Raw genomic sequence first — 24454 nt, forward strand, 5'->3', positions numbered from 1 at the left:
ATTGGCTGGGATGAGGCTTTCAGAAACGTCGCTCCGTGGTGTGCGATGGGGATTGTAGTTCGCGGTAGCTGAGGGCCGTTAAGCACACAGAGGTGTTGGGGGGTGTCAAGTTATAAACCAAACCAACCATCTGGACTTTGTGTGGTTTCAGGCCTTTGGCTCTCCCCTTAAACTGAGTAATGTACGTGACCTAAGCATGGTGTCCCACAAGCAAATCCCACGGGCCTCGGTAGCACTTCCTTGCCTGGTAAGTGGCGAAAGAAGGCAGCCTAAGCGACAAGTGTTTGCCCATCTCCAATTGCCTTCCCACCACCCGAGCTACTCCCGTTTTCTCTAGAGATGCAACCAGTGCTTCCCCCCCCCCAAAAAAAAATGTTTAGGGGCACTCTCATTTTCCTACTCATGTTGAAATACTGCCGCTCAATGAGGCCAAACTTGGATTCACCAAATGTTTAAGGTGCCGTGCCGGATTTACGTATAAGCTAAACAAGCTATAGCTTAAGGCCCCATTCTTTTGGGGGCCCCCCAAAAAATGAAAGGAAAAAGAAAAGTGGATGTACATTTCCAAAATATAAGATAAAAAAATGAAATAAAACCTACATACAGCAAAAGTGTTTTGTGTAGTGTATGGATCTATTAGGTCCATAAATTACCATATAGCAAATATTCAACACAAAAAACAGTGACAATTGGTTGTTGACAAAGGACAGCTGGACATATAAAGGGCCACATTACCTTCAGTAGCTTAGGGCCTCATCAAACTGAAATTCAGCCCTGTTTAGGGGTATGCGTCGCCCCAGAAAAAAAGCACTGGGTGCAACTAAGGGGAAAGCGGGCTGGCTGCATGAGGAGCCGGCGACAGGTTTGGATACAGCATCTGGGAAGACAGAGAGATCCAAATATATATTCCTTCTTTTAGCTTTTGGACTACATTCAAGGAGAGACTGATAAGCTGAGCTTCTCCCTCTCTTGACAAAAGAGTTTTGCATCCATCTTTCGGTTTCCGTCTCAAGTTTTTTCCCATCGCTTTCTGCTGTTTGCTTCCAGCAATCCGCATAAGCAATGCTGTTAGGTTTAGATTGTCCACCCATTGTGTAGGTGGCCATTTCCTTGGCCTTTTAACATTGTAGGTAAAAGGTAAAGGTACCCCTGCCCGTACGGGCCAGTCTTGACAGACTAGGGTTGTGCGCTCAGCTCACTAGAGGCCGGGAGCCAGCGCTGTCCGAAGACACTTCCGGGTCACGTGGCCAGCGTGACAAGCTGCATCTGGCAAGCCAGCGCAGCACACGGAAACGCCGTTTACCTTCCCGCTGGTAAGCGGTCCCTATTTATCTACTTGCACCCGGGGGTGCTTTCAAACTGCTAGGTTGGCAGGCGCCGGGACCGAACGATGGGAGCGCACCCCGCCGCGGGGATTTGAACCACCCTAGGTAGGAATAGGAAAAAACTCTCTTGGGCTGCAGTGCTAAATATAATTATGTCTGGTTGGATGCAGTGGGGTTTAGTTCCAAGTAAGCATAGAATTGCACTGTCTAGGCTTCATCCTTTGCTGATACTAGGCCTAAAGTACTCTGCCTAACAAGACAAGACTGAACTGAATGCCTGCTCATCCCTTGTTCTTCATCTTCCTCATTTTTATTACTTCTCCTGTGTTGAATTTCAGGTTATTCTTTGGGGCATGGGCCTATCATTTTTCCATACTCTATGAAGAAGTCATACACATTGATGGCACCAGTGTTGTGCATAGTGATATATAAACAAACAATGATATGTATCAAAGCTCAAGCCTTCCTATGCAATGCTGACCGATCCTACCACTGTTCCCTCAAAGCCTGCTGTGTTGGCTGATACGTTGACATGTTCACCATTCCCAGTTGTTGCTGCATGTTTGAAAACTTGTCCAGGGGCCAAGCTTTGCTCATCTTGGGCTTGCATGCATTGAACTTGCTGCTTTTCCAGGAAATAGGACAAAAGTTGTGCTTGCCTAACTAATTCCATACGGGGGAGCTGCTGAGTTGCTTTTACCAGGGAAAGCTCTTGGTTGTCCCTGCTCAGTGGCCGCGTTTTCCTTTTGTGTGTGTACAGTATGTTTTTCTCTTGGTGGGCGGAAAGCTTCCCCTTGCTCATCTGAGTGCGATGAGTCTGCCTCTGCTCTGGTTTCCTTCTGATGGAAGAATCTACGGCTTCCACTAGCAGGGTTTGTACTGGCTATACAACTGTAGTTTTTAATCTTGCAGAAGCCTTATTTCCAGCAATTGCAGGAATTGCTTCTCTTTAAAGGGTGCATGTGAAGCTGACAGACTTCCTTTGGAGCACTGATGTAAATTTTGTGTGTCAGTCCCACAGACATGACAGCTTTGGGGGCTTCGGAAAATCAGGTTAATCCTCAGGTTTTTGTTTATTGTCCAAATTCCTGAGATCTTAGCCATCCCTCCATGTCTGATTAAGGAGTAAAATAAGAGTAGAAACTTCATTTGTAGCTTACATTTTGAATTGTTAAAAGACGACTTTTGCTACTATTTTGACATCTTAAGAAGAGGCCTAAAACTTGTCCGCTTGCAAGAATATTCTGATTTGGCCTATAATCTACTGTGCGAAAGCATGTAGAGACATTGATAGTTTTTTTAAAAAAATTGTTTGTTTGTACTGTAGCCTTTTAATGTGATTTGTTGGCAGTATTTTAATACAAATGCTTATTTTGTGATAACAGTGGATAAAAAATAAAAACTGATATAAAAGCAACAACTATATAATGTAATCACTAATTTTCTCTTAAAGAACAGATTAAATAATAATAAAATCTGTTTTGTTTTGTTTTTTTAAAAAATGTTTTCCTTAAAAATGATCTGAATAATACAGGTCACCAACCAGCAAAGTTATATATTGGGCAGTATCATCTGTAAGATATTCTAAGTTTAGTAAAAACCAAATAAAATATACTAAGCTGTCAATTTACAGTACATAAATCATACTATATTTAGTTGTAAATTTACATAGTTTAAAAGATATTCACTATTAATTAGGTAATGTAGGGGAAAGCATCAATTCAAAACCTTTAAATGGCATTTTTTCCTTGCATATTTCAAGCATGATCTCTAAGAGGTCTAGAGGGTGGGTTATACAAGAGAAGGCCTTTTTGGTTTGTAATGAGTTACCATGGCCCATATACTGTTCACATTTAGCTGTTGCTGTGAATACTGAGATTTTTGTTTTATTCATTGCATTGCTGCCTTTCTGCCAAGGCACCTAAGGTAGTTTACAATTTACTGTACAATTGGGAGGAGAAGCAAGAGAAGGAGACTGACTGGTTGGAGCAGGCTTTTAATGTTGCCTTTGCCTCCCTCCCTCACATGCTGCTTCCTCCTTACTGAGCAGATGGTGTCTGTTGGCCCTTTGGGGACAGGGAAGGGGCATGAATGTGACCATGTCATCCATTCATTCTCCACTACGAAACTCATTGTACTCACTATGGAAAACTGACTCTGTAACCTCAAATAACATTATTTTAAAGAATATCTCTAGAACATCTTCTTTGCCTATCTATCTGTCTGTCTATCTTGTAATTATGAGTACTGTGTTTTGCTTTGTGGTCACTTTCATTTATGTACTTAGTTTTCAGGTAGGAGTCACTTGAAAAACAAACAGGAGGTATCGTTCTGCATTTCTCTTGACTTCCCCCCAGTGCAAATTAATCATATTGTCTTTTTTTTTTAAATAATTTTTATTAAGATTTTCCAAATTAAAACAAATAACATCCAATTCATAAACTTTTTTCCAATATCCAGGACTTCCCCTCCCCACCCCCTCTTGTGTTCCAAATCTTCCAAAAAAAACAATAAAATTCAACAAATTCTTATTCCCAAAATACACTCATCCTCATTAACTTAATTTATCCAAATTTCCATCCCCTAAGGTCGATCTATTCCCTTCCACGAGTTCCCCCCTTTCAAATATAATACAAATAATAATAAAATAAAAACAAATAATAGTTTTACAACCTTTGGATTCCAAATTTCCCTCCCCTCTTTCCCTGTTGCATTCCTCCTATCCCTCCACTTCTAACTTCTTCCTGAAGATCCCACATTTCAATAAATCCACATCCCTCTGGTCCTTTACCGGCCTTTTTAAATTGCAAGTGTCCAATCATAAAAGGGGTCTATCAATAAAAAGGGGGCCCATTTCTTCTATCCAGATTTTTATAACCAGGAGTAAAAACCCCAAATTTATATCCATAAGCTTGTCAAATCTGGATATCCCAAATGTTCCCACCCCAATTCTATCCTATTCTTGTTATTTCTTTGTTCTTGCCAGTCCAATCTTAAAAGGGGTCTGTCAAAAAAGGGGCCCATTTCCTCTATCCAGACTTTTATAACCAGGAGTAATAACTCCAAATTTATATCCATAAGCTTGTCAAATCTGGATATCCCAAATGTTCCCACCCCAGTTCTGTCCCATTCTTGTTGTTTCCTTGTTCTTGTCAGTCCAGTCTTAGGAGGAGTCTATCAAAAAGGGGCCCATTTCTTCTATCCAGATTTTTGTAACCAGGAGTAAAAACTCCAAATTTGTAACCATAAGCTTGTCAAATCTGGATATCCCAAATGTTCCCACCCCAACTCTGTCCCATTCTTGTTGCTTCCTTGTTCTTGTCAATCATTCTCTTCCTTTTTACTTCCCTGTTCCCTCACAGAAATGTTCTTTTTCCAAAAGCTTCTAGTGTCTCTACAGAGGCTTCAAATTAATCATATTGTCTGTGATGGGATTGAGCTCTTGGTTTTGTTTTTCGTTTGCATGACTCTTAGCTGTGGGAATTGCCAGCAAAGTTCAGCTTTCTCATGGTTATCTATTATATATTTTGGAAAGTTGATTGTTTACCAGATCGCTATGCATTTGAACACCTTTAGTTATTGTAACCAAGGTTTGCATAATGGTTCCTAAGATGAAGGAGCAGGCTTTCACCTGTGTTTGGATAAAATTGGACATGCATGTTGGTGGACTGAACTTTTCAAAACTGTGCTGTTTTGAACCTCTGGTTTCAAAACTGTTGAATGCAAGACTGCTAGTATACTATATAGCAAGGGATGCGGGTGGCACTGGGGTCTAAACCACTGAGCCTCTTGGGCTTGCCGATCGGATGGTCGGCAGTTCAAATCTGCTCAGTGGTGATGAACTCCTGTTGCTCTGTCCCAGCTTCTGCCAGCCTAGCAGTTTGAAAGCATACCAGTGCAAGTAGATAAATAGGTACCATTGTGACGGAAAGGTAAATTGTGCTTCCATGTGCTCCGGCTTCCATCACAGTGTCCTGTTCCACCAGAAACAGTTTAGTCATGTTGGCCACATGACCCGGAAAGCTGTCTGTGGACAAAAGCCGGCTCCTTTGGCCTGCAAGCGAGATGAACAGTGCACCCCTTAGTCGCCTTTGACTGACTGGGCTTAACAGTCCTGGGTTCCTTTGCCTTTTACCTTATGTAGCCATTTTCACTTTCAGATTTGCAAACCAGTTAACTTCAGAATGGTTTGGCTGAGATCCCATTGAAACCTGCAGAAATTTTACACTCGTTTTGTGCAACTAGGCTCAGAAGGCTCATTTGAACAATAGGTCTTATTTTCATGAAAATCAATAAACCTAGGACCAGGGATTGAGTCCTATAGTTTTCACATTCTACAACAAACAAGAAATGTTTGTTTTGTATCCTCACCACTGACTTTGCTTTTGCTTGCTACCTTGATGCTCAGCTCTTGCTGCAGGGTGGGGTTAGAATTAAAATACTAAAATGTCTCCATTGCAGCTTTCAAAATGAGTGCTTTTAGACATTAACACGATTAATTTCCATTTGCCAATATGCTATTTGACATTTCTGAAGCAGCGTCCATTACATTAAAATGACAAAAGCTTTCTTGGAAAATTAAGACTGGAGAATCCATATGTGTGGCAGAACTCCAGGTGTGCATTGCTGGACCAAAAGAATTCCCACCTGGATAGCACAGGGAGGTTATGAATTACTTTTGTTCTCTGTACATAGAATCAGATGGTCACTTATCACGCAGCAGACACTTTAAACCCCTTCCCTACCTCCTTCCTGCTGATGGTTCCAACTGTGCAGAGAGTCAGTCTGTAGCTTCTGGTCATGAATTTGGTATATCACGCAATTAGGCACAAACATCACATAAGAATGGCCACGCTCCACAGTTTCATCAACTAAAGCAGAATTAAAAAGCCGTGAGTGATAGCTCTATTAAGAACCATTTTGAACACACTGTTTCATAACAAAAGCTCCTTTCCAAAGAAAAATGACAATGTGGGGTGTTTTTTAAAAGAGCTTCCTCCTTAAAGATGAAGGGCAGGGAACAAAAATACTCGGATTAAAAAATATATATTAAAAGATTTATTTGCTTGTGATCTTTGACCCGTGATGAAGGTTTGTCTTCAATAAAATATATTCATTGTGGCAACTAAATAAATATGTTGAAAATTTATTAACATCTTACGAAACGTTTGAGAAGAAAATCTACTGTGCTCTGAGTCAGCGACCCATTGCTAATCTTTTAATAATGAAGGCTGACATAGGGTTCCTTGTGGCTACAGGAAAACAAACACTGTGATGCATGAATTTTCCAAGTGCTCCCCCCCTGCACTGTTTTTTTTTAAAAAAAAAACACAACAACAACAACAACTATGGAGGTATCATTTGAATATGATAAGATTATATTTAGCCTTCCTGTAAGTAAGCTGACCTAATCATAAAGAAAATGATTGACAGATGGTAGACAAGAGGGAATAATGAGTCTCTTTTTCATCTCTCTTCTGAATCTGAGACAGGGGCAGCTGTTCTTGTTGATAATCCTAAACCTTCTGGAATCAGATTAATCAGTGGTCTATGTTATGCTGGGATAACATTGTCCATTTATGTCTTGCCTCTGTCTGGTCTATCCATCTAAATATGATTTTGACGATAAGAAATTATTATAAATTAAAGTGCATGATTTTATCAGAATTGACAGGACTAAGTCTTTGTCATTAACAAACTTTCTCTTGAATTCATTCTTCCAGTTCATATTTTTGTACTTATAATTTTGTCAGTTTCTGGTGCTAGTATAAATTGCATTAAATAGTTCATGTGGGCCATCTTATCAGTAGAGCACACTACACCCTCATTTGATCCCCTGTCTTCAGGCAGACCAGGAAAAACACAGATCATGATTATGAGCCACATTGTAGGGAAATGAGAATACCCAGACATTTTGGGCTTGGAAAATGGTTAGCATTTCCCTGTATTTTTACAGACACAAAGCCAGTCCTTGAAAATATGAGCCCGGACAACATTCACACTGTTCCAGATGCTTTGTGTTTGTGCTGCCACCGGAAAAACTTCACTCTGAGAGGAAATGCAGCTGTGGAAAACGGCATCCCAGGGACTGAAATGAGTTTGCATTCTGGAGGATCTCCATCATGAATAGATATACAACTATTAAACAGCTGGGAGATGGGACTTACGGTTCTGTTCTCCTGGGAAGAAGTATTGAATCAGGGGAGCTGATCGCCATTAAGAGGTAAGAGGCTCATGTATGTTGTTCTTGTACAACTTCAACATTAACTCTTTGCAGACACCGTGCAGCTTAAACAGTAGGTGACTACAAGTTGACAACGTGTTTGAAGATTGTGGAATTCAACTTTGCTGGCTTTGAAACTGGGCCTGATTGGATGGGGGCATCCGAAGCAGTGAGATGTGGTACAAATATCAGCATGTTTGATAGGCCACAACCAGGGATCTGTGTTTGTTTCTCTTCAGCAGACCTGTAGGACTTGGTATTGAGTTAAACTGCAGCTTCTTGAGAATCTCTGCTTTCTAGCCTTTTGTGGCTAGGTCATGCCTGTTGAAATTTCTGAAGTTACTGGAATTTTGTGATGGAGTTACTCTACCCTTAATAGCTTCTCATCTCACTGCAACGAAATAAATTATGGGAAAAGATAATTTTACAGAATATTTTGTGCAAAATATGTTCAATTATCCACATTCAGCTTTTCAGTGCAGAATTTGGTTGCCTAGGTGCAAGTTTATTTAGCACAGAATATAGAAAGCCATGGCTGTAACCAACCAGTATGTTAAAATCACATCTGTCCAGCTGACCAGATGGCTTGTGATGGGATTTTGACTCCCATGTCAATGTGGATGTGTTGTCTGTGCATGTATTGTTTATGTACAGCTTGCAGTATTTCACAATGTACTTGTTCAGAACCACAATAACAGATGAATAGCCTGGAGAAAAATAGCAGCAATGCATTTGTATTGGGAAGGTTGGCATCAAATTCATCCACAATTCATGCACTGCAGATTAATGTACTGTGCAAGCAGGAAGCTTTGTCTTCACATTGAGCTAGTTTCAGTGTTTTGCCACATACTTTTTGCCCAAATGTTATTTAATTTCCTGATCCTCAGCTTTAGTTGGATCACAAGTACTTTTTTTAAAATGTCCTGGCTCTATGCATGTTTTGATGGGCAGAGATGACTAGAACTGCAGGCGTGTTCCAAATATAATGCTAGCCACAATCCAGCTATTTTTTGGTTTGTTTTAGGGTAGAAGATTTTCAACAACTGCACATGAACTAGTAGAAGGCATCATATAGTTAGAATATGTTTAGTATCTGTAGTTTAGGTTGAGGTTTGCTTTGAAATATTTTTTGAACTGCTGCCAGAATGCCTTGTTTCAGCACAAATCAGCAATTTCTCTGGCATTTTTCTACTAGAGAGAGAGGGGGGTTCTGATTTTTCCCCCTTCATTGAGAAAAAGAGAATATTCCATATTTTTTCTTGTGCTAGAGGGAGAGAAGGAGCCACTGACCTAGTTATATTTATGGCTTTGGAAGTATGTGGCACTTACATCACCATAAGGATTGCCTGATCATCATTTCACAGGGTTATTTGAATAAGATGCTGTTCTTTCAAGTCTCATTTTGATTGAGCAGCAGTGGGAAACCTGTGACCCTCAAGATGTTGATGAATTACCACCATCCCTTACCATTGGTCATGCTGGAGTCCAACCACATTGAGGGGGGCACAGGTTCCCAGACTCTGTGCTAAAGGGTGTTTGGCTTATTTTCCAGCTAAAAGTGGAAATCTGTGGATAAGGAGAACATTGTGCTTGTATTAAATGAATTTATCCAGTAGTTGCATTTGGCGATGGGCAGTGCTGAGGAGATGGTACAGTATATTTGTATACATGTTATAGAACTAAAGTACAGTGGTGCCTCGCTAGACGAAAAGAATTCGTTCCGCGATTCTCTTCGTCTAGCAGTTTTTTCGTCTTGCGAAGCAAGCCCATTGACAGCTTAGCGGATTAGTGCTAGAGCTGTCAAGCGGCTTCCAGCAATCAGCTGTTAATAAGCGGCTTATCAGCGGAACAGCTGATAAACGGCTTAGCGGCTTAGGAAAAGGGCAAAAAAAGCAAAAATACCCTGCCGGGGGACGCAAGATTTTTTCGTCTTGTGAAGCAACCCCAAAGGGAAATTAGTTTTGCGAAGCGCCTCCAAAACGGAAAACCCTTTCGTCTAGCGGGTTTTTCGTCTTGCGAGGCGTTCGTCTTGCGGGGCACCACTGTATCATATAAGAAAACACAAACACTTTAGACAAAATCTCCAGATCTCCAGAATGTGGAATGGACAGGATCATCAGATCAAACCCTTTACCCTGAAGATAAAACAGCCAAGACCTCAAGATATCCCCTTACGCTGAAAACCTCAATATAAATTGCGGTATAAAACAATGCTTATTTGGGGGGGGGGGGGAATGACAACAATAAACTTTAAGAAATAGGGTTGTGTGTTTTTATAAAAATGCAGCAAGCTGACCTTAATCACATGCAAAGAAGAATACCATGTTCTCATTTTGCGTAATTCTACTTCTGCAAGTCATGAGTGGCAAGGAGCTATGCCTCAATGATCTTATCAGAGGTTTGCATGCTGACTTTTAAACCTCTTTAAAGCCAAAAGGAGCAAAAATACAGATTAATTAATAAAACAAACAAAAACAAATGTGCTGGCCTAGCATACGGGTGGAGTGCCAAAGAGCTACCATTTAGACCTGTGCACAGTGGGATTTTTTCCCCCTCCCACCACCACCATATATGCTTTAAAAATCCTCTTTGTATTGTAAATGTGTTTCCATGTGACAGTGGCAGCGTTCAAGAAGCACAAGCCCAAAGACCTTGTTGGGCATGCAGAACTAGGGTGGTTGTTGGATCCCAGCCATAAAAGAAGCACAGCTCTGAGTGCTGTGAGCTTCCATTTATTCCTTCAGGGACCTAGAACATGAGTAGTATCAGATTGTGATACAGTGGTACCTTGGGTTACAGACGCTTCAGGTTACAGATGCTTCAGGTTACAGACTCCGCTAACCCAGAAATAGTACCTCGGGTTAAGAACTTTGCTTCAGGATGAGAATAGAAATTGTGTGGCGGCAGCGCAGCGGCAACGGGAGGCCCCATTAGCTAAAGTGGTACCTCAGGTTAAGAACAGTTTCAGGTTAAGAACGGACCTCCAGAACGAATTATGTTCTTAACCCGAGGTACCACTGTACTGACTTCCTTACTTTGTGCTTCACAGGATGAAGAGAAAATTCTACTCCTGGGAAGAGTGTATGAATCTTCGAGAAGTTAAGGTGCGTAAATCCGAAATTTGCACTGGATTCCTTCAGCTTTGGGTAGAGCTGTGGTTGAAAGTCCATGGTCAGATGCTGTCTTGGGCAGCATTGTACATTCCTCCAGGGAACTGGAGTGCCTCTCGGCTGAAGAACGGATTGTGCCAATGTGCCCACTACAAAAGCATTCATCTTTACAAGGCCAGAGGAACATTGGTCATATCTGACTCTAAGAGTCTGAGCACTTTTTAACAGCCAGGCGCTTAAATTTAGCAGTATCTCAATTTATGTTTCTGGGACAAGCATTCATTGTCACTTATCTTAAAGCCCTGTTTCAACAGTGTCTGTAATTGTCTTATCTTGCATTCCCAGTCCTTGAAGAAACTCAACCATGCCAATGTGGTGAAACTGAAAGAAGTTATCAGAGAAAATGATAATCTGTACTTTGTGTTTGAATACATGAAGGAGAACCTTTATCAGTTAATGAAAGAAAGGTATGTTGATTCCCCCCCCCCAAAAAAATACCCCACCATCCAGTATAACTAACCAAAACCATGAACTACTATTCACCAAGCACTATAACTATGCAACCGTAATTCATGGTAGCGAAATCACATCAAGAACATTATAAGCATGATCATTAGGTTTTTGAACTGAGATTGCTCAGCTCCCACTCTCTTGTCTTGGAGGTCCTTGACTGGCAACTGGTGTTAAGTAGGCCATTATCCAGTGATAATGCCCAGAAGGAAAAAAGATGGGGACAGGGAACGCTGCCTGAATAATCCTGGCACCACATGTATAGCATGTAATTTTGTTCTGGTACTCCTAGACTTGAGTGGTTTTATTGTGAGAATCTTTTATAAGCTGTTTCTAAGAGCCTCTTGGCGCTGTGAAGTAGAATTTTGAGCAGAGCAATCCGAAAGGGGGGAGGAACAGGAGGACGAATCAAAGGCAGACAAGGTTCCAGATCTGATTAAGACTGAAGACAATGATGGGTCACTTTTCCTTTTCCGGTTCCCCATCAGCATTGCAATTTGCAACAACAACAAAAATCCCTTCCCATTGCTATCAATGGGAGAGAAAATAAATATGCTAGTTCCAGGTGTGGTGTACTTTTCTCCTCAAACCGGGAGTGTGTTAGAGGAACGGCAGGCCATTAGATCCAGTGGAGCCCGCCCACCCATATCCACTCCTGGCATGCTCTCTTTTGCCTTCTCTGCCATTGCAGTAGTGGTGCTGGAGGAGGAATCACAGATCTTTCCATGGGTGCAATGAGGATGCCTCCTTCTTGGGCAGACACCTCTGCCTGCAGATCTCCTGCTCTGTGCACTATCCTGTGGCACCCAGAACGTCCTCCTCCAATAAGGGATATATAAAAGCATGCTTATTACTGCTTGTATAACTGTATCCATTCTAGCCTTCGACTGTATCTCCGGTAAATAAAGAAGTACAGCTAATAACTCCCCTTTGTGAACATAAATCCCCCTCCTCTACTTTTACCTTACAGGAACAAATTATTTCCCGAATCTACTGTCAGGAATATTATGTATCAGATTCTTCAAGGGCTTGCATTCATACATAAACACGGTAAGACCTGACTAAAGGCCAAGTTGGATGAGTATCTGTGACTGTATTGATGGCATGGTAGGAAGTGATATTAACAAATACTTAAGAAATATTTGAGCAGGCACTAAAGGTTTTTTGTTTGCGTTCAGGAAGTTAAACATGACTTGTTGAGAGTGGTATGAGTGAGGCTGAAAACACACTCTTCTCCAGTGTGTTCCAAAAAGGCTAATGTTCATTAAACAAAATATATTTATTGTAGAATTATACCATTTACTGTAATTCCTAATTAAGGCTGCAGCTGGAAACACCCTTACTGTTGGGGTGTAGCCCCCACTGAAGTCAACAGGACTTGCCTTTGGGTAAACATGCAACAAGACTGAACTGCACAAAATGTATCCGTAAAGCCTGGTTATTTGAATGAACAGTTCTATTGTTAAACTGACCTCCTACCCCTGTTAGAGGATTATGGGTTGATCATGGGATGTCATCCGAGGCAGGAGCTACAGGGTTCAAGGAAAGCTGCCAAGACTGTTTTGCTGCAAAAGAAGACAGAAAGTTGTGTGGCCAGATGCCATCTCTGAAGCCAACGCAGACCACAGTAGTTTTGTGCAATTCTGGCAATAATAATACTGACCTTGTATTGCATCGTGTTGTTAAGTCACTTTGAGACCTTTGTTTGTATAGTGATAAATGCAATAAATAATAGTACTGTTAGTAATAATACAGTTGCATACTGATATGTTTGAAATGTCTTGAACATTTGCACAATAGTAATGCTAAGTGTGATTATCATTGTTTTCTTCATGTTTAGTGAGTGTGAAAGAGAAATTATTACCTTTCACACTTTTTTAAAAAAGAAAGAAAAGATATTTTACCTGGTCAGATGTTCACCTCAAAATAAAAAGCAGTATTAGAGGAGAACATTTTGTGTTTCAAAATAGCTCAATTTACTCTCTTGGCACCTTCTCTTAATAAAGTGTTATAATGGCGGCAATGAAAGGAGATGGGGTCAGATATTATGCAACCGGAGTGAGGGCTTGTTATTTCCTGGATAAACTCATTCCTTGTAACTTCCAATGCACTGCAGTTTCTGAAACATGAAACAGTTTCATAAAGTGAAAATGAAGTGGACGATTTGATAGAACAGCTTTGTATAATTAATTGCTGTTGTGTTAACTAGATTGTAAAGCAATTCAAGTGTGCCTTGATAGCTCTTTTTGGACTGTGCCACTTGGTTTGACCCTTTCCTGTGGCATGGAAGAGTTTTTAATGCTTTATTAATGAATTTCTAGCAGGAGGTCTTTTGAACAGGGACCTAACCTCAGATTCTGTTTGCTGTGCCAGGAATCTGCCCTGGAAGATTAAGTAATAATAAAATAAAGAACCTCATAGCATATGCAGAGTACACTGAATCACCTTTGCCAGCTGCCACATTTTGGGATTAGGAAACAGGCCATCCTAACACACCTGAGGGGTAGCACCCCTTTCTCAAAATTAACCACTGATTATTAGGATTTCCAGATCTTTATTTTCCCCACCCCGGCTCTGACATTCTATGCCTTTAACTGCTTTTGCTCTGTGTACATGAGCAAATTATAGCATTTGAGTGATTCCCCAACTATAAGTCAGAGTGGACCCACTGAAATCAATTAATTTAAGTCTCTAAATTTCAATGGGTTTGCTCTGTGTATGACTAACATTGACTATCACCCTTTATCACCATGCCATAAAAAGCTTCCATCTACTGCTTGCAGCAGTTTTCTTCCACTGTTTGAAGAGGAGTGGGAAAGCCAGATATTTTTTTCCGGTCAGTCGACAAGCCTGCTGGTAACTAACCACACAAACATGCACAATGAAATGAAAATGTGGGCGGCAGAACAGACTGACTAATGTTTGTTTTCACAACTACAGGGTTTTTCCATAGGGACTTGAAACCTGAAAACCTCCTTTGCATGGGACCGGAACTTGTGAAGATAGCAGACTTTGGCCTTGCACGGGAAATCAGATCCAGACCTCCCTACACAGATTACGTATCCACAAGATGGTAAACACTTGAGCTAATATGCCTTAAACTGTGTTCACGTTACTCATGCTCAGAGTAGATCAAATGAAATTAATGAACATTACTCATTTAGGTCCATTAATGTCAGTGGGTCTACACTGAGTAGGCTATGGCTGTGTATGTGGAGTTAAAGATTACTTCGATTCCCACTATGATTGTGATTTTGGGAATAATTAAGAGCCGTCTGACACCAACAACTTTTCAGTGCCAGGTTAAGACTTTCCTCTTTAGCCAGGCATTCAATGGAATTTGAGTTTAATGCTTTATGTTACTGCCAATTTGGATTACTGATAAATTCACCCACACTCTTGGAAGCTGGTATTTCAAGTTTTAAGTTACTGGTTTTATTGCTCACATTTTGATGGCGGTGGTTTCTAACAATTTTGGACGCTTTAAAACTTGATTGTAAGTTTTCATGTTGGTGACACATTTTTTAGACTTGCATCAATTCTCAGCAGTAATTCAGTTATACTAGCAAGACGGAGGTTAAACTAACCCCTTTCCAGCCCTGGGAGGAGCATGGGGTAAGGTAAAAGGTAGGCAAAGGACCCCTGGACAGTTAAGTCTAGCCAAAGGCGACTATGGGATGTGGCGCTCACCTTGCTTTTCAGGCTGAGGGAGCCGGCATTTGTCCATAGACAGCTTTCCAGGTCATGTGGCCAGCAGGACTAAACTGCTTCTGGCACAACTGAACACTGTGTTGGAAACCAGAGTGCACAGAAACACCATTTACTTTCCCACCACAGCAATACCTATTTATCTGCTTGGACTGGTATGTTTTCGAACTGCTAGGTTCGCAGGGGCTGGGACAGAGCAACGGGAGCTCAGCCCGTCGTGCGGATTCAAACTGCCAACCTTCCGATTGGCAAGCCCAAGAGGCTATGGGGTTTTAGACCACAGCACCACCCATATGTGACACATCTGCACATTGCAGCCAGCACTCTAGTGTGTCACAACACACAGTTTGGAAAGCTCTGGCCTAGAGAATGTCCTACGTTAGGTGATTTACAAATAAAATAAATAACAATTGCTCAGCACCTTAGCACTTTGATTATAGTTTAGAACTTCAAGGGTTAATTATCCCTGCAAGACAGAGGATATATTGGGGAAGATCTAAGCCCTAGACAGGACAAGCAACCCTTGAATAAAATTGCTTCAGCTTCTTACCTTGAGCGATGCTCAGGGAGGGAGGTTGGGTTGGGAAGCATTTTAGAGGCTCTTGTTTCCATGCTGGCAGAGAGAATGGGACCTTTTGCAATTGCTGCCCAGTGCAAATGTACGAGTCTGGTGTAAGGTTCTTCTTGGCATATTTTGTAAATGAACCCCGCTGTGTTTCCCCCTCGCTTTTGGCTTACAGGTACAGAGCTCCTGAAGTGCTTTTGAGATCCACTAACTATAGTTCTCCCATTGATATCTGGGCTGTCGGTTGTATCATGGCAGAGGTTTACACACTCCGGCCGCTCTTCCCAGGAGCTAGCGAAATTGATACTATTTTCAAGATTTGCCAAGTGCTGGGGACGCCAAAAAAGGTAACTGTGAGCCTGTCTTCAGTGCACATGAAGGAGTATAACTCTGAATATGTTCTGTTCTCCCTTCCCCGCTACTACTCTACTTCTTTTCTGCTATTGACACTGGATAGCTGATTGCTAAGATGTCTCCAATTTTATACAGTCTCGATAGAGAAAATAGCAACTTGTACTAGAAAGGAGACATTGTATGGGATGGTGGGGAGCAAAGGGAAGAAAAATGTGCTGCCTTGGAATTAATTCCAGTGGAATTCAGCATGCGTGAGAGGAAGCTGTGACCGCTCAAACTTTAGGAGAGCATTCTGCATATGCTTGAAGTCATTCTTTATTGTTGCATTGCTGTCCATAAGAATTCTATGCCAGGAACTGGCTGACATTACTGTGCCTTGATGCTGCGAAAGAGAACACTCATTGCTTAAATGGTATACAAGCATATAGTGCATATTGATATGAGAAAGAAAGATACAATAAAGGTACAATGAATGAATGCAGTAGAATAACAGAAACAAAATGCCTGACAACGGTCTACCTATTGAGTGGCCTGGCCAAAATATGGCGGTGATCAGCTAACCTAGGACTGCCTTACTCTACCCTGTCATTGCCTTCACTTCACCCTCTAGCTTTCTAGTCATGAGTCCCTGGTCTTCTCATGTGCTCTTGATTCTCTGGGATCACTTCAGCCTCTTACCTGCCCCTTCAAATGTGTGAGCTGATCCGCTTGCTTCAATTATCCCAGGATCAGTTCATTAGTCAGCCAGACCTTAATGCAATGTTGGAAACGTTGCTTATGAGGGCATGAGGGTGGCATCTTGGGCAAGGCTGCACCAGCTACATGGGTATTCATTTCCTGACCAGGCATGCTTCCGTCCTTTTCAGAATGACTGGCCCGAAGGCTACCAGCTTGCCGGCACCATGAATTTCCGCTGGCCTCAGTGCGTCCCAAACAACCTGAAGACCCTCATCCCTAACGCAAGCAGCGAGTCAATACAGCTCATGAGAGACATGTTGCAGTGGGACCCCAAAAAGCGGCCAACGGCAAGCCAGGTTTGCTCTTCTTTCATGAATATATCTTTACAACTCTCTGCCTTGCTGACAGCTCACTCAGAGGAACAGAGGAACTTTCAAAGGTTACATGGAGGAGTGAGTTCAAAACATGTGTTGCAGGCTGTTGGTTCTGACCACTATTTCCCACCTCCAGTCCCAACTCAGTGGAATATTTTTCTGATTCAGGGAAGTCTCAAGTCTCTTCACCCACTGCTGACACAGCTCTGCTTTTCTCTATTTCTTATTGTAGTTTCTAACTCTATACCTCGCTTTGTTTCTTCTATGCATTCCCATCCTTGCTATTCAGAAAAGGAGCACATGGAATTGGATTTGTGTTCACATCAGCACCTTTTAAAAACTGCAGCAGGGCGGACAGCTTTATCTGATCCTTTATTCATTTTCAGTGGAAATAAAGCAGTGAGAACAAAACTCATACTTTGAGAATAAAGGCTGCCTGGCACTAATTGATTAACATGCACTACTAATGGGTTTAATCAAAGGGCCCTAATAAAGTGAGATGTTGTCTATTATGTTTATGATTTCTTACCTGTCCTTCACCATAAGGTCCCAGGGCAGGTTACAGCAATTTAAAAAACTGTTAAAAATAAATTGCGGTCACTGGAATAGCGTGCATCCTGAAAAAAAACATTTCTCAAATGCCATGGTAAAAAGGTAGCCCAATATGAGTTATGCCAGAGAGAAGTCTCTGGGCATACAGACTGTGTGGGGAGGGTTGTGCACAACACCATAATTTTTTTAAAAAAATTAAAATTTTGCACCCAGACATTCCAGATTTTGCCTATAATTTGTAAATTGTGCAGATTAAACACATTATGCAAACTGCAAAATTGTTTGTGGCATGGATGAGTTGCTTTTCATTTTTGCATAAATCTGGTTTTGTTGTGGAGGGGGAGAAGGAGGGTTGCAGAACATGGAAGACCAACCCGTTTCCCTTCTGAGATTTCAACAGGCATATATTTGTAGCACTAAGAAACCTACTTTTATAAAAAATGAAAGCAGCAACTACTAGAAAGTTGAATTTTGCATGTGCTATCATATTTTGGGTCTTCCTTGCCCTTAGGTGGTATTGTGGTATGCACAGAGCCCTAGATATTGGGACTGAGAAACTGCATGTTTCTGCTTGCTTGACTCTCCTTGTTTAAAAAATTTATCTCCCTTGACTTTTAGGCTCTTCGATATCCTTACTTCCAGGTTGGCCAATTACTGGGCACCTCTCGCTCTACTCAGGAGCTGGGAAAGCAACAGAGAGACCTTCCTGATAAAGCACAAGTCCACATGAAACCCATTCCACCAGCACAGCCTCCTCCTAAAGCACAAGTTCGCCTTTCCTTCAGACCATTCCAGCAGAACCAGCCCTCCCACTCCCTGATATACCCCTACAAAACAGACACCACCGTGAGTGACCATTTAAGAGAAGACAAGCCTAGCCAGGTGGCTTTGCCAGAAATTCACAATAAGATTCCTCAGCAGGTAAGACACAGTCTTGGATGAGATTTCTGCCTTTCTAAAATGTGCACATTATCTCACTCTTGTATTTTAAATAGGATTGGCTGTGTGATTTTAAGTGCAAATGCAAAAACAGATTTCTACTTTTCTTTTTTGTTTCTGGATGCTAGGAGCTTGTTCGTGTTGAGCTGATCTTTCCACAGTTGCTCTCAACACAGAGGCTACATAATGTTGCATGAATGCCGCAGCCTCTCCCATCTATTCTGCGTTAGTCTTGGGAACTCTTGACTTGGCCTCCAGTGAATTGGAAATCAAGAGTTCCTTAGTGTAGAGCAGGCAGGTGGGGCAGACCTTGGCTCTACTGATACATGGGGAATGTTTATTGAAATATGCCTGTTAGGAAGGATCCAAACTTCTACTCATTTGAACATCTGGGTACTGATGGTTATACATGATCTTCTTGGGGAGGAAGTACGGTACAACCATCAAGTTAAGTTGCAGGTCTCCCCATTTGGATGACGCGTGCAGACCCAACTTCTCAAGATACATGCTACACCTTGCTCTGAGCAGGCAGTTATGTCTCTCCTGACCATGGTGAGGCAGTAAGCCATGGGCTTCCATGGCTTTCAATTAGCTGCAGGAGCTTCCTGCAGCCAATCAGAAGCCACACTGTGATTTCCGAATGTTTTGGAAGTTGAACGGACTTCCAGCACAGATTCCGTTCGACTTCCAAGGTACGACTGTAATGGGGATTTATTTATTTGGCAGAAACCATAGAAGAGAAAATGAAAGTGAGTGGTGGCCAGTGGGACCTGATTTTGGCAGTAAAATCACAGCCCTGTTGCCAAAGGCCCATTCTCTGCCCACTGGAAGCACTTCCAATATTTATTTTGCTCATACCGCAGTTCTGATCTTCACATGCTTTTCTGTTATTTTCCTCCCGCAATGTCAGAAAGCAGACATTGGGACAGAGAAGACAAATGGGGAACTTAAACCAAAGAACCGCCGTAGATGGGGTCACATTCCCGGGACACTAAAAGACTCTGAGGATTGGGAGGACCTGGAAGATGGAGGTGTTAACTCTTCACTTGCCAGAAAGGAGCTTAAAAACAAAGGGCAGAGTGATGAAGCTCTTTGTAGGCAAGTTACTGGCCTTATTTTTCTTTATTTTTCCATAAGAAGTATAGAAAAAGTATTTCTATACTACTATATCATACATACTGCTGTATCCTGCAGTATAAACATGGCTGGTTGATTTTGGTTTCAGATTTGAAAGTATCCTGGATCTCAAGCCGTCAGCTTGCTTAGGAACTGGGAACAGCGCCCCTTCCTATCTTCGGCAGGACACACCAACGTTGCAAGTTTCTGCAGCCAAACAACATTACTTGAAACATTCTAGGTATTTACCTGGTTAGTAAAAATAAATATTTACTATGACGCTTCGTAAAATATGATAACTCACTTTTGACGTGAGTGAGTAACCTCTAGTCCCAGACGTCCTACTGCTTATTAGCTGCAATCCTAACCACACTTACAGGGACTTCAGTGGGAGTTACATCCCAGTAGATATGTTTTGTTTTCATTAAGCCATTTCCCTTAAATTTGCTACAAAATGCATTTTTGCAAACTTTATATTTAGCAACAAAAAATGTTTGGGAAACTATTTTATTACTGACTGTTGATTAGGTGTTGATCAAACTGTCTCGAGTTTATGATTGGTTGTAAAATAATGTTACATTTGTATACCATCCTTCCTGCAAGTTGCTCAGAGCGTGTTTTATTTGTGTTTTAGCTTCAAACAGTCCTGTGAAGTAAGCTGAACTGTGGCTTAGTGAATTGCTCAAGGCCATATACTGAGTTTCATTGCCTGGCATAGGTTTGTCCCTGAGTTTCCCAATATCCAAACCCATCACGTATTGCAGCTGGTTCTTTTCTGGTCTCTCACTAGAACATGCTCAACTTACATTCTACGTGGACAGCAACCAAAATCTAATGCTCTTCACATTTAGGCATGTTTAACCTAAATGTGTGGAATATCTACGAAATTAACATACAAAAGCAAGGTATAATCCAACCCCAAAGCGCTTGTCATCAATGGGCAACTGGCAAGCGAGATATGTATATAAATAAACGTATTCCTGCTGCAGTTTTACAGCGTCTTACTTCTTATTCTAGGAATAAGCACAAGAAATAATTTAGTCTCCAGTTCAAGCAAAGATTCCATCCCGTCCAATCCATGGCCCAGTTCTAATTTACCTGGAAAGACATCGGTGGTGGCAGGAGGGATCACCAGGCTGAACTCCAGTAAGGAAAAGAAAAATTGTCTTCTTCTTTTTTAGTTCTACCTACTTTGACCTGTTTGCTGACTGCATTTTGTGATAGTGATCCAGTGTTTGATGTATTGACATCCTTGGCTGTTGGGTATTTACTGCATAAGACAGACAAAACAGGGTAAAGTGGCTGTGATCCTAAGTTTATTCACAGCTTTGATCCATGCACATTTACTTGGAAGTAAGTCCCGTTGAGTTGAGTGACATTTCTTCCCTAATACTTCTGCATAAATTAAAGTAAATTCCTGCTGGTTTTACACTGAAGATCATGACCTCATATACATAAAATATCAGATTTTTTTCCCAAAAATAAAAGTCTCTGAAGAATCAATTCAGACACTTAGGGCTCATCCACACTTCCCACTGCTTTCCCCTGGGGAAAACCGCTCTTTAGTGCTCAATGAGAGCAAATGGCAATCCAGGTTTTCTCTGGATTGACCTTTGCTGTGATTTAGCACTAAGCAGTGGGTTTTCCCCGGAGCAGGGCAAGATGGAAACTGCTGGGACCTGTGCCTAGAAAGTGTGGGTCAAGCAGAAAGCCACTTGGACTCTGTGCACAGGACAAGTAGAAGTGTGGCGCAGTGCTGGCGCAGTTTCAACTCTTTCTGGTGACAGTACCATCTTATCACAGAAAAGGAAGCTATCACATCACATGGGGTGGGACTTTAAGACAATAACTGGATTAAGCATTGGCTGGATTATTAACTGGAATATATATATATATATATATGAATGAAAATAACTGGATTAATTTTTTTAAGGAAAAAATAAAGGTTGTTTGTGGTTGCTGTGAAATTTTGTACTGGCCTACTGCATTGACCTCCGATTTTCTTTCAGGCAACACAGGAGCCAGTGGGCTAAGGGGTGCTTACATCCCTTCATTTCTGAAGAAAGAAGTTGGCTCTGCTGGCCAGAGGGTTCAGTTAGCGCCGATTATTGATGCATCGTCTTCAGACCCATCTCGTAAGCTCTTTCTGTTTCTGAAAATGGTGCTGGGGAGCACAGCAAGAATGCCACTGCACTGCAAAATGAGGGCGCTTCATCTGTGACTATCTGCAGTCCGCACCTGCCTGGGCTTCAGCCTTTATCTTGTTTGTATGACCATGGTGCATGCACACCCGACATTGAAAGCGCGCACACACACACATATCCCAAAAATGCTAGGAACTGAAGTTTGGGAAGGCTGCTGGGAATTGTAGCTTTGTGAAGGGTAAACTACAGTTCCCAATGCTTCTTTGGGGTCATGGTTTACATTTATGGTGTGCATACAAAGCGCAAGAGGGGCAATTGTTGAACCAGCTTTCCCACTGTGGATTAAAGAGTAACTCCAGAAAGATAGGCATGCTTTCTGGGATGTTTCCCATGTTTTGTTTTGCAGTACCCAGTCAGATACATGGAGTTGTACTCACACATTGGGACTTCCCCTTCCTCTTCTCTTCCTGCTCCCCCCCCAAAAAAAAAATCTGCTCCAGAAAGTCCTCCAACACTCTGGAGCCAATTTTGAGAATATACAGAAAGCTGCAGGGGAGATCAGATGAAGAGGAAGTTCCATGGCAACCGAGGGACAGGGCCTGTAGTTGCTAATATTGCAAATCTAATCTTTTTTCAGTAGTTGAAATGGCTGGTACAAAAGAGCCACTGTTTGTCCGAATACCAGCAGACTGAATTTCCTCTAGGAATACAGACCCTGTTTGTTCTGCAGTTGTATACCTCTCGCACAAGCATTCAGTGTCCTAAGGATTTTGGCATTATTATTATTATTATTATTATTATTATTATTATTATTATTATTTCCCCTGGCAATCATATTTCTAGACCTTGTGATGGCAACAATGTTGGACTATAACTCCCATCATCCCTGATAATTGACCATGCTGGTTAGGGCAGATGGGAGCTGAAGTCCAATAAAATCTAGAGGGCACCATGTTGGCTACCTCTAGCACAGACAGTACTTGGTTAAACTTTAGGATTCAACAATGTAAGCAGGGAATTGAGAGCATCTCAAAGCTCTGTGTTCCTATCCACAACTAGTGGTAGCAGAAAATAAGCCATTTCAGTAAAAAACCAACCTAAAATACTCCTTTCTTTGGCAGGTCTTACGGTATCTTAGTTGACTTCTTCAGAAGCATTCAACTAAGATAGTTTAAAAGCATCTGCATAGAAAGTCGTGGATTGGATTCTGCGTGCTAGTTAAAGTATATTATTTTTTTAAAAAAGGAATAGTTCTGCTTATCAAATTGGTGTACAGTGGTACCTTGGTTTAAGAACAGCTTAGTTTATGAACAACTTGGATTGAGAACGCTGCAAACCCACAAGTAGGTGTTTTGGTTTGTGAACTTTGCCTTGGAAGCAGAGCATGTTTCGCTTCCTGTTGAGTGTGTTCTATTTGTAAATTGAGTCCCCCACTGCTGTGGGAAAGCACGCCTTGGTTTAAGAATGCTTTGGTTTAAGAACGGAATTCCGGAATGGATTAAGTTTATAAACCAAGGTACCACTATATTCATTCAAATTTAGATTTGGTGACAATGGTTTGGATCCAGAAAAGCTTTCCGTTAATGGAAGGGTCAAGTGGAGCCTTCTGCAATCACAATTTTTTCTTGATTCTCCACATCTCTCACACTACTCTGGACAGCCTCCTAACTTCTCAGAGCAAGGGAGCACAGGAGCTCTGAATCACCCCTCCCATTTGAAATTCTCTAAGGATCCTTTGGTCAAAGTCACCAGATTCTGTATCTGAATTTAACCCCTGATCCGTTCTCTCCTTTCACACTTCCTCTCTTTTTCCTTTGTAGAATACACTTCTCTGAAGTCTGTCAGACCTCATATAGGGAGGCCGTCGTTTAACATACCTATGAAAAGCACACCAGGGCTGCTGCCCCACCCACCTCCAGTTCAACCAGTCCATGGACGAATTGACTGGTCTTCAAAATATGGCGCTCACCATTGAACTCTTGTGCTGCAGTATACGTTCCACGAACAGTGACCAATGATAAGACTGTCTCCAGCAATATTTTATACGCTGGCAATTCTGTCGATCGTTTTTTTGTATGACCAAGATATTTCAAGACCGTCGAAGAGGGTTTATTTTTAGTTGTATGTATTTGAAAGCAAATCTTGGACCTTTTTTCTATCATTTTTATTATGTGATTGGGCAATTATTTTCATAGAACCAATACACATTTGTATATCAGGTTTAGTATTGTGGGTCCCTTGCTTTATTTGGCATTTTTATATGATGAACTTGTAACTTTTTTAAAGAAAACTATTTTTCCTTTTTTTGGCCTTTTTTATATAAGTGAATAAATGTAGCAGATTGAAGCAGTATTTAATATAAATATGGTGCAGGTAGACATAAGGGCATTTACCAAATACTTTATAAAGTTAAATTTTCAACCTGGTATGTTGGAAAAATAACCTGTTAAGCTTAGTATCCAGAGCCACCTTTCAGCTTCATAATTCAGCAGCCACAGTCATGTTACTGGTCTCGTCTTAGCTGTAGCAAAACATAAAAACAAGTGGGGCATGAACTCCTTGTTCTTCATGGGACTGAGAATTGTTACAGCTAGTTGATCAGCAAGATAGAATAGTAAAGCTTTTCCTTCAGGCTGCAGATAAGAGTTTTGTATGTTCTGAACAAACCTGAAAAACCAAATCCTTGCATATAAAACATGAATTTGGCAGGTGAAAAGATCCAGCCTATTTTTTCAGTGTTCATTTGTTCCCTACATACAGCTCATATTGGTTTGGTCCAAGATAAGCTTCTCACTTGTGACAGCAGGAAATTAACTTGACCACATGCTTCTTCATTCTAGCCTCTTTCCACAATGC

At 41.4% G+C, this 24454-nt stretch overlaps 2 protein-coding genes across 3 annotated transcripts in view; both read left to right on the forward strand.

The window, feature by feature from the left end:
• Positions 1-75: 75 nt before the first annotated feature.
• Positions 76-23818, forward strand: CILK1 (ciliogenesis associated kinase 1). 2 transcript variants are annotated; one of them, XM_081906267.1, is made up of 14 exons: positions 76-247; positions 7282-7548; positions 10598-10652; positions 11004-11125; positions 12139-12218; positions 14109-14241; positions 15617-15788; positions 16662-16829; positions 18018-18320; positions 19249-19436; positions 19564-19706; positions 20472-20600; positions 21464-21589; positions 23419-23818. In XM_081906267.1, exons 2-14 carry the CDS (start codon positions 7448-7450, stop codon positions 23571-23573), a joined length of 1875 nt encoding a protein of 624 aa, XP_081762393.1. In that variant the 5' UTR covers positions 76-247; positions 7282-7447; the 3' UTR covers positions 23574-23818. The 2 variants fall into 2 exon arrangements, with proteins under 2 accessions (XP_081762393.1, XP_081762392.1); XM_081906266.1 differs by lacking the exon at positions 76-247 and adding an exon at positions 1768-2197.
• LOC309367210 (glutathione S-transferase-like) overlaps positions 19470-24454 on the forward strand; it is a 64419-nt gene continuing 59434 nt past the window's right edge. The window contains exon 1 of the mRNA XM_081906600.1: positions 19470-19480. The gene's annotated coding sequence lies outside the window, so the exon portion shown is untranslated. The remainder of the gene's footprint in view (positions 19481-24454) is intronic.

This window comes from Podarcis melisellensis (genome assembly GCF_964234715.1).
Source record: "Podarcis melisellensis genome assembly, chromosome: 3".
NCBI lineage: Eukaryota > Metazoa > Chordata > Lepidosauria > Squamata > Lacertidae > Podarcis > Podarcis melisellensis.